Source organism: Aptenodytes forsteri, unplaced genomic scaffold (genome assembly GCF_000699145.1).
Source record: "Aptenodytes forsteri isolate BGI_AS27 unplaced genomic scaffold, ASM69914v1 Scaffold54, whole genome shotgun sequence".
NCBI classification, from domain to species: Eukaryota; Metazoa; Chordata; class Aves; order Sphenisciformes; family Spheniscidae; genus Aptenodytes; species Aptenodytes forsteri.
In genome coordinates, this window is record NW_008796044.1 from 7,602,462 (window position 1) to 7,618,067 (window position 15,606).

A 15,606-nucleotide genomic window follows, 5' to 3' on the forward strand; every position below is an offset into this window, starting at 1 on the left:
ATGTGCTTCTTGGGGAAGGTGCAAGACTGAAGGCTTGTGAAGGACTCCAGAGTCCTTGGTCCCTTTGAGTGGTGGAAGTCACTAGGAGCCGTTGCTCTCTGCAGCGCTGAGACTCTTTTATCAGTCCCTGGAAAAATACTTCTGGGGTCTGACAGCTCCCAGGGCTTATGCTTGCTACTTCATTTCTTCAAGGGGGGGGAGGGAGGGGGAATCAAATCTCTGGCTGCCCTTTCAGATAGAGATAATTTTTGCTGGCTTCTCGTCCCCTCTGTTTTCGTGCTCTAGTCCCTGTGACTCCGATCGCTCTGGATGTGCGTCTGAGCTGGCTCCTTCAGCCTCCCTGCTCTTCTGGTGATGCCTGACATGGGAGCTTGCACCCTTCCTGGGGTGCTGTCCTGCCCAGGAGGGACATCCCAGATCTCCCTCCAGCGTTCACCCGCTGCAGGTTGCCTGCGTGTTTCCCCCATGGCTGCAGAGCCCTTGCTGCCATGCGAGCTGACTGGCAGCTCTCGTTGACAGCTCTGTTACGGTTGGCCAGGTGCCATTTGCATTTCTTTTAGCAACCTGTCATTTTTTGACAGTTCCCTCATGAAGGTTTTCAGTCCCGCTTTCCACTGGCCCGTTCTCCCTCTGAGCTGCTTCTCCAGAGATGCTGGGGAGGGGAGAGCGGCAGCAGGGATGCTGTGGGGACCGAGCTCATGATGCCCGGCAGGGTGGGCTGCAAGATCCGCAGGGCCTTTTTTTCCATCTTTATGTTTCTGTTTACAGCACTCACTTTCAAACATGACCAAGGAGAATCCTGGGTGATGGAGGTCCTGATGGTAAACTTCTCGATCGGTAATTTTTAAGTAGTTGGTACATGGCCAATTACTTGTAATGTAGGGAGTTTGAGGAACCCAGGGAGTTTGGGAGCCAAATCCCCACAGTGTCTGTCGAAGTTCAGCCTTTTGCATCTGCAGGTTTCCATTTTCTGTGAAGGATCTGACCCGCTTCTGCCCTCCAAGGGACAGGAGCACGGGGAGCGTTTGGCATTAATGTGAAGTGTTCCTCTCCTCTGGCCTTAAACAACATCCACCTTCACCTCCAAAACTGTCCCAGGGCCTCTGCACCCCCCCGTGAAAAGCCCCCCAGGAGTGGAGGGCAGGTCTTGTTTCCCTGCTTTGGTCTTCGCTGCAGCTCTGGCAAGGTTGTCCCGCTGGGAACGCCTCCTGCGCTGTAACTCCGCTTGCTGCAGTGTGGGACTGTGGTTTCATGGCATGAGGGCAGGGGAGCTGTCGGCTGGGAAAGGAGTGATGGGGGGCTGAGAGTGCGTGCGTGGGGCTTTCTTAATCCTGAAAGCAGAATTTTGAATGTACTTGAGTGATCCTGAAAGCTCTGTACCCCTCCTCTGCGCCTTGCTCTAGTAGGACAAATGCCGTGAGCTGCATCTCAAGGATTTCAGAAGCACGGGCATGAATTTCAGCTATGCTCCCCTGACCTCTGGCTGAAATGAAGCTAAGGAGGGTTGAGCCCTGGTGATTTCTGCCTGTTCCAAAGCTCTGCCTGGCCCGTTGCCTTCAGGCATCAGATCTAGCTGCGGGGTTTGACGTGACGTGTGCAGCAATGTAGGCTGGAGTCAACGTAGGCTGGAGCGGAGCAAGGGATGGAGGCTCTCGGGCTGGGAGTGGGGCAGGGTAAGGCATCCTTTCCAGAGGGAGGGAGGAGAGCAGCCAGTTCCCGGGTTTCACCGAGTCAGCTAGTTCCCTCCACAGTGCAGACCCCGCCACTGGCTTGGGAAGGGCTGTAAATATTTAGATAGCTCTGCCTGTTGGTTTTGGCCATGGGCCCATCCCATGTGATGGGATTGCAGAGCCCCCCTCCTGGATCTGGCTGCCCGCCGCCTCCCTGCCATCTGCTCAGCTCTCCCCACTCCTCGAGGAAACAGCAGAGCAGGATCTGAGCGGCAGCCCCCCGTTCCCAGCGGTGCTCCCTGTGGGTGCGTGTCCCCGAGGCAGCGCCAGCTGCAGCCCCGGAAGATCCCCTCGCTCTTCCCATGGAAAGGGGCCTGCTGGTGGTTTCTCTGTGTTATTTCTTTGAAGGACCGTAGAAATCAGAGCTGGAGAAGGCCCATGAAATAACTGTTTCCACATGCCCTCACCCACACAGCTGGGCTGGGAAAAAACCCGTCCTCGGAGCAGCCTCTGCAGGACCGAGGGTTGTGGGAGCGGGTGACGGGGTGGCTCCTACCAGGACAAAATAGGGTTTGTTCGGGCTGCTGCTCCATGGTGGGTGCTCCTGGCAGGACACGGTGCAGTGCCAGGCCAGGAGGGGAAACTTCAGACCACGTGAAATGTTTTCAAAACTGTTTTGATCATTGAAAGTGTCTTCCAAAAGCACCTGAGAAAGGGGCGTATGGGTGCTTGTGGTAGCTTGGTGACTCATCATCTCTAGTCCCTGTGAAAACCATTGCTGGGTGGCCGACTGCACCATTCATCCCTTTCCAAATCTGCACTTTTGTTGTCAGTTGAGGAGAGCACCTGCGTTATGCTTTCTGGTGTCTTTTTTGTCCCTAGGACAGCAGGGACTGGATTAGGTATTGGCAGAGACCAAGATCTGTGATGGTTCTGGCCAACAGAATACCCCGGTGGGATGGGGCCGTCAGAGTGAAGGACGAGGGATATTCACAAGGAGTGAGGAAGCCAGCTTTACTGAGACAGTGTTTTTATAGATACTGAGGAGCTCCCGTTCCTGTGGGCTTTCCCATCTTTTCTGCTTTCCACAAGTAGGTGAGGAGATACCCCCAGAGACCTTTCTGCTGTTCAAACGCGATGTGCAAGAAGCTGTTATCCAGACTCGAGGGACATCTGCATTTCAGCAAAATAGGAATGAGCTCATCGGTTGAGAGAAATGCTCCTTCCCTCAATTGCAAAGGGTATAATAAAGCATGGTGTGCCTTCAAATCTCATGGCTTTATTATCCTTAAGAGCTTTGAATTCATTTTGGCTTGAGCAAATCCACATCCTGATTAAAATCCCAGTCTAATAAGCTGTTGACTCCAAATAAAGGCAGGATAGGAATAAACAATGAAGAAAAGTTGGCTTTTCCTCCTGAGCCAGTGGAAGGCTTTCTCCAGGCAGACAGCCAGCAGTGATATAACCCGGTAAAGTGCTGTAGACGGGTAAGAAAGCTGGGATATCAGCTGAGCTTCCAACCAAAATGAGCTCATGCTGGCCTGCTGGCAAGTCCTGGGGTGAGGGTAAAGGCAGCTTGGACGCTTTCTTAGCATCAGGTTAACGCTTAGTTTGCTGATGGTATGGTGGTGACTGTACGGATGCTGTCAGATACTTCAGAGGCCATGTCATGCAACTTTACCAGTTTTCACTGCAACCTGGGGTCAGCCAAGTTGTTGAGGTCTAGAAGCATGTTCTTGAATGGGTATTGTGCCTGACCCAATGCAGAGTACTTGTCAAGCCATGTTTGGTGATAAGTAAGCACAGTGTCTGGGCCTCCCTTGTAGCAAATCATCGTCCATCCAGGTCTCCACAACTGCTACGGATGCTGTCTTGCAGGAGCCCTCTGTCTTCCTTGTGTTAATATGCAGAAAGCGCAGGTCCTTCAGCTCAAAAAAAGAATTTGTGAATGAAAGGAGAGGATTGTGGTTAGCTGAATAAGGCCTGTGGGGCGACGCCAAGCAAATTTGGATTTTGTCTGGGAGAGGGTGGTCGTGCCTGTGACACCCAGCCAGCTCACTGCAAGTCAGCAAAGCAGTCACAGCTGTGTTTGGGCTGATCATCTGGTTTAAGAAAAGTGGTCACTGAATTGCTGGGTTGAAAGTACTGAAGTTCTTTATTTTAGCAGTAAGAACTTGCTTCATCTTGCTGCCTCTTTTCCCGTCTTAATTTGGAAGTGATTCCAAAGGGGATGGAAACTCTTCCCATCTGGGAGGAGTTTGTGGTTCTTCAGGAGTCTCCTCACCTTGATAGGTCATGCTGCATCAGCCCTCTGAGCAGCAGAGTGACCTTTCAATTAGACTTTTAGTACAGCATTTGAGTAGGTTTGAGCTCAAATAATTTAGCGTTGTGCTATCCGTTTGAGTCTCCTGGTGTTTGAGTTTGAATATTGGGCTGGGATGTTGGTCACATTCCAGCATCTGGAAAAATGTGTGTCTCTGTGGGAAACCTTGTGAAACTCTTAAGGGATTTTGTTTTAAATACCAAAACATCAGCATCCTAAGAGCCTTCATGCTTCATTATGTTAACTGGAGTTCTAGCAGGTCTGTTCATCTGAGCTTCTGAATGTTTTGTCCCTGCTTCAGTGAATCGATACTTGAATTTGTGGTGGAAATAAGCAGGACATGAGAGTTAGAAGAAACAATGAACATGCCCTTGTTCTGCTTAGTCAATCTGTTATCAATTAGTGAAGGCTGAGGTTTGCATCACTTGAGTGTTACGCTGGCATCTCGTCAAGGGTCATCTTTGGTTTCTGCGAGCAACAAGCAAGGACATTAGTTAAGTAATTGCCCAGTTCTGTTATTTGCTTGTTGTCTTTCATAGAAGAATAAAAAAAACTGGGTTGGGTATTTTTTGCATTCATCACCAGTAGAAGCCTGGTCATATGGTCTGTGAATAACCTGCAATTACTAGGATTGATTGTGTAGCATTTTAAGCGTAATGTGCATCCCAGCAATTTTAAGTAAATGAAACCTCAGAGCTGCTTATGGAAGAACAGACGGCGTTTCGAACCTTGTGGGTTTGAGTTCTTGCAAGCCCCAGCACCGGGACCCAGGCTGGCGGTGGTGTGTGGTGCAGCACACTGCGGGCTGCAGCTTTGGGATCTTGACATCAAACTTGATGCTGCAGCCATAGATGGGATGGCCAAGGCATAGTTATTAGCTCGTAATGCGTCTGTGTCTGGGGAGATATTAACTGTGTTTTTACATAGAAGTGCCCTTTCACATTTGATGTATGCCCCTATTTAGGGATAGGGAGCTGTCTTAGTTCATGACTATCAATAAGCATTTAGTAGACAGTTAAGTTGCAGCAGTGGAGCTTAATGATTTAATCTTACATATTTTCTAGTATTGCTGAAATTACTTTAAGTGGTCCCATGAAATTCCCTTATTGATGCCTAGCCGTGGGGACTGCGTTGGCAGCTTTAGCAGCGTTTGGGTTGTGGTGCGGGTTATTGGGTCACTCCTCTCTGATTTCTTCCTCTGTTTCCTACAGGTGTACATTATCAAAGTCACCTGGTCCAATGGGTCCACAGAAGTCATATACCGACGGTACAGCAAGTTCTTTGACCTGCAGGTAAGCATTTTGCCAATTCTTAGGTTTTTGACTTCAGAGGGTCGAAAACTGTGGTCAGCTGAGAAGCGTGGTTTCAGCCTCATGCTAAGCATGCCTTTTGTAATCTACCAGAAAATGGTTTGATCTGAGGAACCTTAAATGCAAATCCTTGAAAAAAGCAAGAAGGCAGCAAGCTCAAAAGCTGGACTCTTCGCTCCAGTGCCTCTTGTGCATCGGTGGGGACACGCTGGGGCTTTTGCATGTCCCAGTGTTAAAGTTCTGCTGTCTGGACTAAATGCACGAAGGGCTGCATAGGTGTGTTTGAATTCCTGCAACACAAATCTGTGCAAGTGGTGGGGTTTTTGTTGGGGTTTTTTTGTTTGCTTTGGGGGGGGGGGATTTTATTAAAGTTAGGCCCAAATTCTATTCCTGTGGAGCTAATACCATGCCTTTCCCAGCTGCTATCACAGCAAAATGGGGCTGCTGCTGAAAAGCGCTAATTCCCTGGGTCCGCATCCCACTGGCTGGTGTTTTGGGGAGCAGGCACTGGGGAAATGCCCGCTGCCCGGTGCGGTGCCCTGCCAGCCTGGAGGGCAGCTGACAGCAGCTGCTTTAGCAATTACCTCCTGGTGCAGCGGGGAGCCGGGAAGAAAATGGAGCTGGGAGGGAGGGAGGAGGCTGGAAAGGCAATTGGGACAGGCTGGGTTGCACAAAACTGAAGCCGGTGTTCTAGGCGAGCAGGCAAAGGGTGTTTTCCACCCCCTCCTTGGTGGAGATGAGCCAAGGGGTCTGGCTGAGCTTTATGAGCCAAAACACAAACTGAGCTGCTGGAACAGGCTCTGTGCAGATGAGAAAGGAAAATGCATGAAGTGATCTATGGACTAGCAACAGCTGCCAGAAGAGTCACTGGCATGTCCCTCCTGGCCTGTGCGCAGGACTGGGAGAGGAGCTGGGCACCCTCTGCCTCCAGCGACCCACTCACGTGCAGTTGAGCATTGCTGTATGCTTTATTTGAAAGGGTACTGTGCTTGCCCGGGATTGAGGATGCCTTTCCTGAAATCACTGCATCCAGACACAAATACGCTGCTAAAATTACAGCACATCTAGGCCTGCCCAGCGAAGCAAGCCCATGGGAATCCAGATGGCTTTCCCAGGTTCAGCTGGTTAGCTGGCTTCAGGTCAGCCTGCGAAGCCTGGGATTGTGCGAGATGGTTGCTCACGTCAATGGTGCCCTGTCCCCTGCCCGATGAGGCACCTTCTGCAGAGCTGTGGACGTGGCCATGAGGGTGACCACGTTGAGTAAGCCCTGGCCAGCCAGCAAGAGCCCGGCTTTGGCAAGACCCTGAGTGTCCTTACCCTGCCCCATGCTGCTGTCCCACAGCATCGTGCTGGGCAAGGTAAAGTAGGGTGGCATGGGCGGCTGCTGGTGCAGGCAGGGGTTAAGCTGCGTGCAGCTGCTTGTGTAACCAAGGAAATATTAAAGTAAATAAACAGGGAACAGCTGTTGGGCAGCAGCCAGGGCTGGAAGGAAATGGAGCTCAGTGCTTCCTTCTCCGCAGCATCTCGTTTTCGCTGGTGCTCCAAGGTGGTGGCCAAGCTCATGCTGTCGTTGCTGCAATGGGGGCACAGTCTTTTGGGGTTTATATGTAATAAACCGGTGCCTCCAGCTGTGCTGTTTCCCTGGGCTGCCTTGTTCCTTGTGGGGAAGGATATGTAGGGAAGTAGTGGCCGTCCTTGCTCTCTTCCTCCCCTTCCATCTTGGCTGGAGCTGTGCACACCCCTAGATGGAAAGCGTCGTCACTGGAGGCTGTCTGGAGCCAGAGACTCAAACTGGCTCTGCAAAACACCCTGGAGCACCTTTAGAGGCAGAGGTGCTTTATATTTTTTTTTTTTGTGTATATATATATATCTCTATCATGGTGCAGATGGGAAAGTTTAAAGCAAACATCTCCCCGCTTCCCTGTTCCCTGCAGCTTTTTCTTAAAAAAAAAAAAAAAAAAAAAAAAAAAGAAAGAAACCACTCCTTTTTGGCTCTCTTGAAAGAATGAATGAAATTGTGGTTTTTCCCTTCCTTCCCCCTTATCGCACATGCTTCCTGGTGTCCTTATTTTAAACTTGTGGTGCAGTTTGGATTGAAAGGCAAGGAGTGAAACAGATCCTCTTAGCACAGTGGAAAAAAATGCTCTAGGTAGGCTTGGTAGCACTGACTGTTGCCATTGCTGGAGGCCTTTATTATATGACTGTTGGATGATTCTATGCCAATTTTAGCTCTTTAGGCAGAAATTTTCCATGCTGGAAATTATTCATGCCGCCAGTTATTAAAAAAAAACAAACAAAAAACCCCACACAATCACTGATTGGCTAAAATGGTTCGGCTGCTTCTGAAAACGTAGTAAGAGGGAAAAATATTTTTCCCGGGTCCGGTTCTGATGATCTTTTTGATGCGTTGGAGGAAGAATTGGAAACTTGAGTTGCAGGTGATCCCTGTGTCAAGAGTCTGTCTTTCATGTTATCCGGTGAAAATCCATCCAAATTTATTCATACTTATGTCCTTGAGCAATCACAGTTCATGCATGTTTGAGTTTTGAGTAGAGATATTTGTTAATTTAATACCTATGTTCCCAATGATTCTGGCTGCACTTTCCATGCTCCTGCCAGAAGCTGAGCAGGGTTTTGTTTTTTCAATAGCAGCTCTGGCCACGTTGGGGTGAAGGTTGGTGCGCCCTCTTTTGCTGTCAGTGACCCTCCTGCTAAGCCCAAGCAGGAGGACAAGGAAGCCATTTGGTCCAAGGAGAGAGCAGAAGAACTTCTTGGGGCAGGAGTGAGGGCTGGTGGGGGCTGACCCCCGGACTGATGTGATGCTGCAGTTTAGATCAGCCCAGGCACGGTCGTGTGAGTGGTTGGGGGTTTTCTCCTGATATTATCTGTGGGGCCACAGCTGAATCGCTTGTCACCTTCCATTGTGGCCAAACAATTATTTTAGGAGTAGGGCCAAGTAAAACACATGCACGCTTACTACTGACAGCCTCACCAGCTAGCCTGCTCCCACTGCAACCGGAAGGCAAAGTGTCCTTCCCTCCCCAGCCAGGCAGGAATGACACAAAACACAAACCACCAGCTCAGCCGAAACAGGGGTGAAGCCTGGAGTTTGCCCAGTGCTGGTCTCTGCCTCTGTCTGGATGCAGAGATATCAGACCAGCCGCGTTGCCCGTACTGGAATGGGGAATGTTGAAAGCCACCTTGCTGGTTGCGGTAATGGCACAGGCTGTGCTGTTACCAGCTGAGAGCGGTTCAAGGTTTTGTCTGAATACTGTGAACTTCCAGAGCTCTTCCCTTTGGCTGTCATTGACACCAGAGGCTGGCCCTCTTCTGCAAAAGTCCAGGTTTACAGCTCAGCGCTGTAGCAGCCTTTCCAACACCACCCTGCTTTTCTCTTCCAAGGGTGGCAAGACTTCCTTTGTCTGCCTAATTACCTGTTTTTATTCTGTTGACCACACCATGGGCCATCCCCTGTCACGCAGGAGATTGTCACCTCCTCTGTAAGGGCTGGTGACTGACGCTCGTTCTACAATTCAGCTCGTGTGTCCCAGCACGAGGCACAGGCTGCTTCTTCCTGGTCCCGGTCCAGCGTTTTGAGCAGATGAAGTGGGGTCCCTCATCCCTTGGGAAGCATGCAGGTCATGCCCTTTCCTGCTCTGGGGTCATCACAGGAAGGCTCGGTGTACCATGCTAGATGGTGAAATTGGGAAGGGAATGCTTAAGCCGAGGAATACCTCCACCTCCTATACACTACTCATTGCAGGAGGAAACCGTCAGCAACCTGGGCAGTGCTCAGGAGCGCTTTTGCTGTGTAGATCCTCTGTGCTCAGGTTCCTACCACCTCTCCTCCTTGCTTTCTCCATAAATGTTTTCCGTCACACGGCAATTTACAGAAGAGCAACTTTTTAGGGATAGAAAAACAAACCCTAGATGAAATTGTTTCTGAAGTTTGAAACCTCAGGTAACTGTATGATTTGTAGTAAATTTGTAACTACAAATACTAAACTCAGTTCTGCGTGAATCTCTTGGCTGGAGGAATAATTTCCTTCGCATAGGATTGAGGCTCTTTCATAACACTCAGTATGCCAGATGTGAGCTATTGGGAGCAGATGGATGCTGTTCCTAAGAAATAAAGGCAATAAGATTGATGCTTGCAAGGATGCCAGTTGTATTCTGGACACTAATCAGGGCTGGCAGGTATGCTGGGAATGTTAGCTGGCATGGAAGTTGGTAATCAGATATGTGAGTGGCTGTCTCTGGTGGATGGAGATAGAGGATCGGGGTCTTGCATGCCTGGGAGATGCTTCCAGCCCCGCTGGTGGGGGAAGAGCCATGCAGTGACTGCAGGGTTCCGTTGGATCACGTCGGATGCATCATGTTGGATGTATCACTCAGAAGGAGGTTGACTCGTCTCTTGGAAGGATCCTCTTGAAACCATTGGCTGTAAGGAGCGACACTGTTGGTTAGAGAACAGATTCTGGCTTGTATTTTGTGTTTTTTATGGAAACCCCCAAAAAGAAACATTTTTTCCCCACTCTGTAATTATGAGCTCATCAGCCACGATGGTAGTTGTTTCAAGTCTTCATGTGACCAAGAGCCATTGTTGTGTCGCTACGCTCCTAAAACGTCCTTACACCCAAACCCGACCTTTTTACACCTTTCCTGCTATTACCAGACCCCCGTGCTTTCCCCGGGCAGGAGCCCCGCTCCATGTCCTTGGCCTCCTCTGCCTTTTGGCTGCAGCCACCTTCTCCTCGGCTAGGAGTCTTTGCCTGGCTTTTTTCAGTCCTGTCTTGTTTTGCGTCCTGGACAGCAAGACTTGTGTCTCTGCAGTTGGGAGTGGATCCCATTGGCCACAAAGTGAGCTGCTTGCAAGCTGTGATGGAGCCTGGTCTCAAACCTCCCCCTTGGAGCAGGCATTGCTGTTCATGCCGTGTCCTGCCTTCTTACCACCGAAGGAGTAGCTTATCTTCTGGCAGGCATCTGCAAGCCCTTAAAAATCAAGTTTTCATTCAGGGGTGCCCTCCCTGGGGACAGGTTACCTCAGGGCTTTTCCCCTTGCAGTCAGAAACCTTTCCTTCAGTCCTTGTCCCAGCTGAAGGCTGCAGGAGAGGGTGATGCTGTGTGGCTGCTCCTCTGCACAGAGGATTAATTCTGAGCCAAGGGATGGAGACGTGATGTAGGCTGGAGTAAGTGTGCTTGCTGCACGATTCAGAGACAGAAAAATCGAGAATTTTAAGCAACCTTAAAAATGGCTCTGGCTCTCTCCCCCACTCCTTTCTGCATGTGCATCGAGTGTGTTTCCCAGTCCTCTTGTTTGTCCATATGTTTAACAAATCCTTCAGGTTCTTAGCTGGAAACTTTCAGCTTTGACCCACCTGGAGCAATGTCATCTTGGAGAGAGTTCTGCAGCCCTGAGGCCAACAGCTTTGTGTGTAACACAAAAAAAAATAAGCTGTTGAAGCGGTGCCTACTTTTATGAGAAAATTGGCAAAAGGCAATGGTCTGTGCATGTCATCTCGATGTGGAAGACATTAGCCCTTCTGGAGGGGGTTCTTCACCTGTTGTGTACGTGCAGCTGCCAGGCAAAGATGGGGAGAGGGGAAAAGTCAGTATCTTAGTAATTCAGACTGTTTTTAAATAAAACACTACATTAAAACGGGCTCAGAAGACACTAGCTGGCACACAGAGAAGAATTGTTCTCATCAGCCTGTTTCAGGCAGTTGGATTCTTGAAAAATTAAAATGAGACTCGTGTGTTGCTTCTAGTACTGCGAGCCCCGTGCTCACCTTCCTCCGCCTGCACTCCTCCTCCTCCTCCTCCGCTCTTTAAGCTGGTGTGCTCACCTTCTTCCGCCTGCACTCCTCCTCCTCCTCCGCTCTTTAAGCTGGGCTCCTGGCAGGGCACACAGTTCACAAAGGTGAAGTAAGTGTTATCTTAATTCTCCAGATGTGGAAAGCAAGGGGCAGGCGTGCTGAGTAATGTGTCCCAAACAACACAAGGCTCCTTCAGGTAGGAACGCAAGCCGAGGCACTGCTTGCATTTCACCCCTCTTCTGGGTCATGCCTGGTCCTGGTAGCCTCTTTGATGAAAAAGCCCTAAGGCAGCTCAGCCGTGCTGCAGCTGCAGGAGATGGATGTCTTTTTGTGTCCAGGGATTGTAAACAGGGCTCTTTCGATAGCTATTTCGTAACAGGAATCTTATTTCAACACTTTGGGAATTTCTTTTTTTCTCCGGGGTTTATGGAGTTCAGCAAAATTCTGCGCAGTTGCGTGTGCAATGTACTTCGTGGTTTCACCCCGTCACAAAAATAAATCACCAGGATCTCACTTTTAGACAGCTGGATCATGAAAGACAGGCCCTTGCGTGACCAAGGACAAGAAAAAACCCACAGCTTCCTACGGTGAGGTTCCTGCTACAAAGCATCAGCAACTATTTTTCCCTCTGTGCCCAGACTGCACTGAGAGCCATGAGCTTAAGCACGATATGCAGAACTATAGAAATAGTGAATTGCCATAATCAAACGTGAGAGAAGAAGAAACACTTTCCATTAAATAAGGGCTACCTCTGTCTGTAGAAGAAACAGCCGGTATTTTTCCAGCAGTTCATCAAAGGTCTTCATCATTCTCCTTCTCTCTCCCTCCACAAAGAACATGTATAGTCCAATGCACTTCAGCCTAGTTAAAAGTTGGCTCCTTATTTTTTTCTCTCTCCAAATGTCTCCCATTTATAGCATTCCAGCATTTGGCAGCCGGGAGCCAGTGCATTCCCGTGCGTGCTAGCGCCAAGGCAGGTCAGTGGAGTTATAATTGGCTCTAGCTGGCACACTGACTAGCTGCTGTGTTCTGTGCCTGGCAGCCGAGTGGGGCTGCGAGCTGCTGAAAGCCGTGCCTGCCTCTAGGAAACGGTAGCCCATCCTCCCTGAGAGTCGGTGTTGGATGAAAGTTCCCAGGGCCAGTGTACACCTGGGGCGAGCGCAGCGGCACTGGGCAGCGCATGTCTGCAGTGGAAATAATTTTCAATTCTCGTAGCTAAAGCCTTTCTCGAGCAGCTGCTGGGAACAGCACTCGATGATTTTTGGTTTATTCCAAGCTGATGGCCAGGGTTTGCCCTTTACTTTTGCTCCAAGCGTGCAGCTCTGCAGGCTGTGTCTGCACCCTCGGCAGGTTTCTGCAATCCTCCCTCTTGCTTCCGGAGCAATTTTGCTTCTTGCTGGTTTGCTGTGAGCCCTGAGGGCTCCTGCTCATCTCCTGGCTCTCACTTCCACCTGCTCCGATCAGATGGTGCCGCCTTGTTCTCAGGCTCATCGCCTGGTGCTGCTGTGGTGGCCCCGTCATGAAGGAGGGCCAGCTCCTGAGCCCATGCTCTGCTCAGCTCCTGAGCCCGTGCTCTGCTCATTCATCCTTGTTGGCACCCCCTGGTCTCCTTCCCTCTGGAAACTTGGCAGAGCAGCTGGAGGAGACAGCGTTCGCGGCCTTTGCTTCCCAGCCCTGGGGGAAGTACGTCCCATGCGAAGCATCGCTTGGTGGGTGCGATCTGGAGGGGAGCCTGTGCTGAGTGTAACCTGTGGAGGGGGGCGACAGAAAGATGGGGAGGTTAGAAGTTTCGCCTCCTCGGGGACGGAGCTAACCTCTCTTGCTGACAATCCAGTGTGGTTTTATTTGGTGAGGCTTTCGGTATTGTGGTGTTTAAAAGTTGTCCTGTAACGCGAGGCGAGGGGTTATACCCCTTTCCCTGTCTCAGGGGTGAGCTAATGCCCTTCCACTCCCCGGCTACTTAATGAAAATGCCCTGGAAATTCAGCTGCCCTGTTCCTGGGAGGGCTGAGCAGGATCCCCAGGAGGGCAGGAGCTCACTGGTGGCCCCTCTCCTGCCCGCTGCCCATGGGGTTGGTCCCTGGGGAGGTGCCCACGGCCCCGCTGCAGGTGCTTGCCTGGAGCCTGTTGTGGCCGGGGGTTTTGATGAGCTTTGCATGGGTTTGGGCTGATGTGAGCCCCAGCGTCTCCGCCGTGCTCTTAATCAATCTAACACAGCTCAGTTTTCTGGTGGAAAGACCTGCAATTTAGATCATGTGGCAGCAGCCCTGGATCTGAAACGAACCAGTTTCAAGCTGACTGATGCTGCCTGGGGAGGAGCTGAGGATGGATAGCAGTAAATCAGTGCAAAGGATTCTGTATCTCAGAGTGCTGACTTTTTAGTAAAATGGCCGGGACCTGTTTATATTGCTAAATCCGTATGATACAGCACAGACTGTAGCATGTACGACATACATATCGTGGGCATCTAAGAAGTGGAAGCTTCTGTGCAGTTTTATGGTGAGTGGGAGATGGAAATAAGAGCTGGGAGAGACAGAGGGAGATGGTGGTTCTGGGCTTGTCCTGCCCTTGCAGAGGGAGGTGATAAAGCTGAAGGGATGACATGTTTTTCTGTGGTCTTCATTTCTCACTTCTTTTCTGTGCCTTTCATTCAATTACATCAGGCTGTTGCAGGTCTACCACAGTGCTGTAAATTGCCACTCATGCACTGGCTGTTGAAAGTGCTTTTGGTGAAGGACGTCTTGCAGTCTTGGAGTCCCCTTGCAAAGTGAGGTGTGGACCTCTGCAATGATCTCCCTGGGGTCTCGGTGGGCCTGGGGACAAGTGAAGAATTTAACCACTTGCTCTTCCTTCCCAGCGCTCTGCTCCATCCGAGAAGTGATGCTCCTTTCCTCTTACTTTCCTTGGATGTTTTTTTCCCCTTCTGTATGTTCTCTGCCCTGAGGCTTGTCTGGCTTCTCATTCCCATCACTGGGATCCAGCACAGACTTTTCCTGGGTATGTGGCAGGCATCCTGTGGGAGGGACGAGGAAGGCAGGTCTGTGCCAGCTGCAGCGAGGCTGCTCCATCGGCTGGACTAGGGGAGACCTTGCGGGGAGAGAAGGATGGGTGTGCAGGATCTGCCCTTCCTCTGTGATTCATGCCTTCCAGCCGGCTGGCAGCGGGGAGTGGGACCTCGTTAACCAGAAAATGGAGAGGGGAAAATGTGACGTGGTGGCAGCGGGTGGATGCTGTAGGGCTCCGGCAGCCAGCCCGTCCCCTCTGTGGTGCCACAAGTGACTCTGGTTTTCCTGCCAGTGGCTGAGGCTTTGCTTCTGTACCGCCACAGGGGTGTTGCAGTGCTGCTGGATGCATGGCACCCCTTCTGCTCATCTTCCTATCGCCTCATGGCTCCCACACATGCCAAGGCTGCGGGGTGCTGCTCTACACCCTGTTTTATGGTAACTTTTATATTCTGGTGTTATCTAGGATTGCAATGTGAGCAATAACCTATGTGGAAAAATGTTGTTCTTTGTGATCTGGTGGCTTGAGGAGAGCCAGCATTTTCCCTGTCTTAATTCCACCTCCCTGAGCCATTCTGCCTTATTGGTACCATATCTTGAGGCCTTTGCAGTAGGGGTGAGTCACTGAGTAGTGAATTATAAATTATGTTTATGGCTGTCTTTACCTGGCAGCATGGAAATTAGATCTTGGAGATTAGGTTTGGGAGGTGTAACTAAGGTTGGTGAATTTATTGTTTTAATACTGCCTTTGATAGAATATTTAGGGTTTGGGCAAGAAAAAGCTTTCATTCGAATGTCATTTTTCAGTGCTGATACCATATTAAATTAGCCAAACCAGGTATTTTTTAATACACAAGGTGCTGTTGTACACCTTACGGAGAATTCCTTGTGCTCCCATTTTCCTCAGCTCAGCAAGCTCAGCTTGCTGATCATTTACCATCAACTGTGGTCTGGTACTCGACTTTTTCGGAAGAAGATATTTTGTTGTGGCAGACTTTGAGAAATGCCTCCCTCGGTGAGCGGTTTGGGTGCAAAGAGGTTTGGGACCCCTCTGGGGCTGATCCCCCTCCTCCCCAAGCTGGCAGCAAACCAGCCCACATCCCTGCGAGCTTGGAGCGGCTCCAGGAGGGCCAGGAATGAGGAGGAGGAGGGTGGAGGTGAGACCTCTCCCTTGTCTTGTGCTGCAGGCAAAAGTTCAGTTGGTTCAACTATATTGTGCAAATTCACTTTTGGGTAGGTGGCCAGCTTGCCCCAGGCACTGCAGAGCCATCCCAACGGCCGTCGGTGGGGGCTGGCCGACGTGTTCAGCCTTGCAGAGTGCAGCTGCCCTTTTTGTTCGGGTGTTTGGTTTTTTTGGTTGGGATTTTTTTTTTAGGAAAAAATATTGCTGAAAAATGGAGGAAATGTTGTTTTTTAGAAAATTAAGTTGTGGGTCTTCCTCCCTATCTGAGAATTTCTGCCTGTGGAGCTGCTGCTGGCATCAGGC

General features: G+C 50.4%; 1 protein-coding gene across 1 annotated transcript in view; it reads left to right on the plus strand.

The window, feature by feature from the left end:
- Nucleotides 1-3,292: 3,292 nt before the first annotated feature.
- Nucleotides 3,293-15,606, plus strand: part of SH3PXD2B (SH3 and PX domains 2B) — a 66,755-nt gene continuing 54,441 nt past the window's right edge. Inside the window, exons 1-2 of the mRNA XM_019473775.1 lie at nt 3,293-3,304; nt 5,205-5,285. Of these exons, the coding sequence (XP_019329320.1) occupies nt 3,293-3,304; nt 5,205-5,285 (93 nt within the window). The remainder of the gene's footprint in view (nt 3,305-5,204; nt 5,286-15,606) is intronic.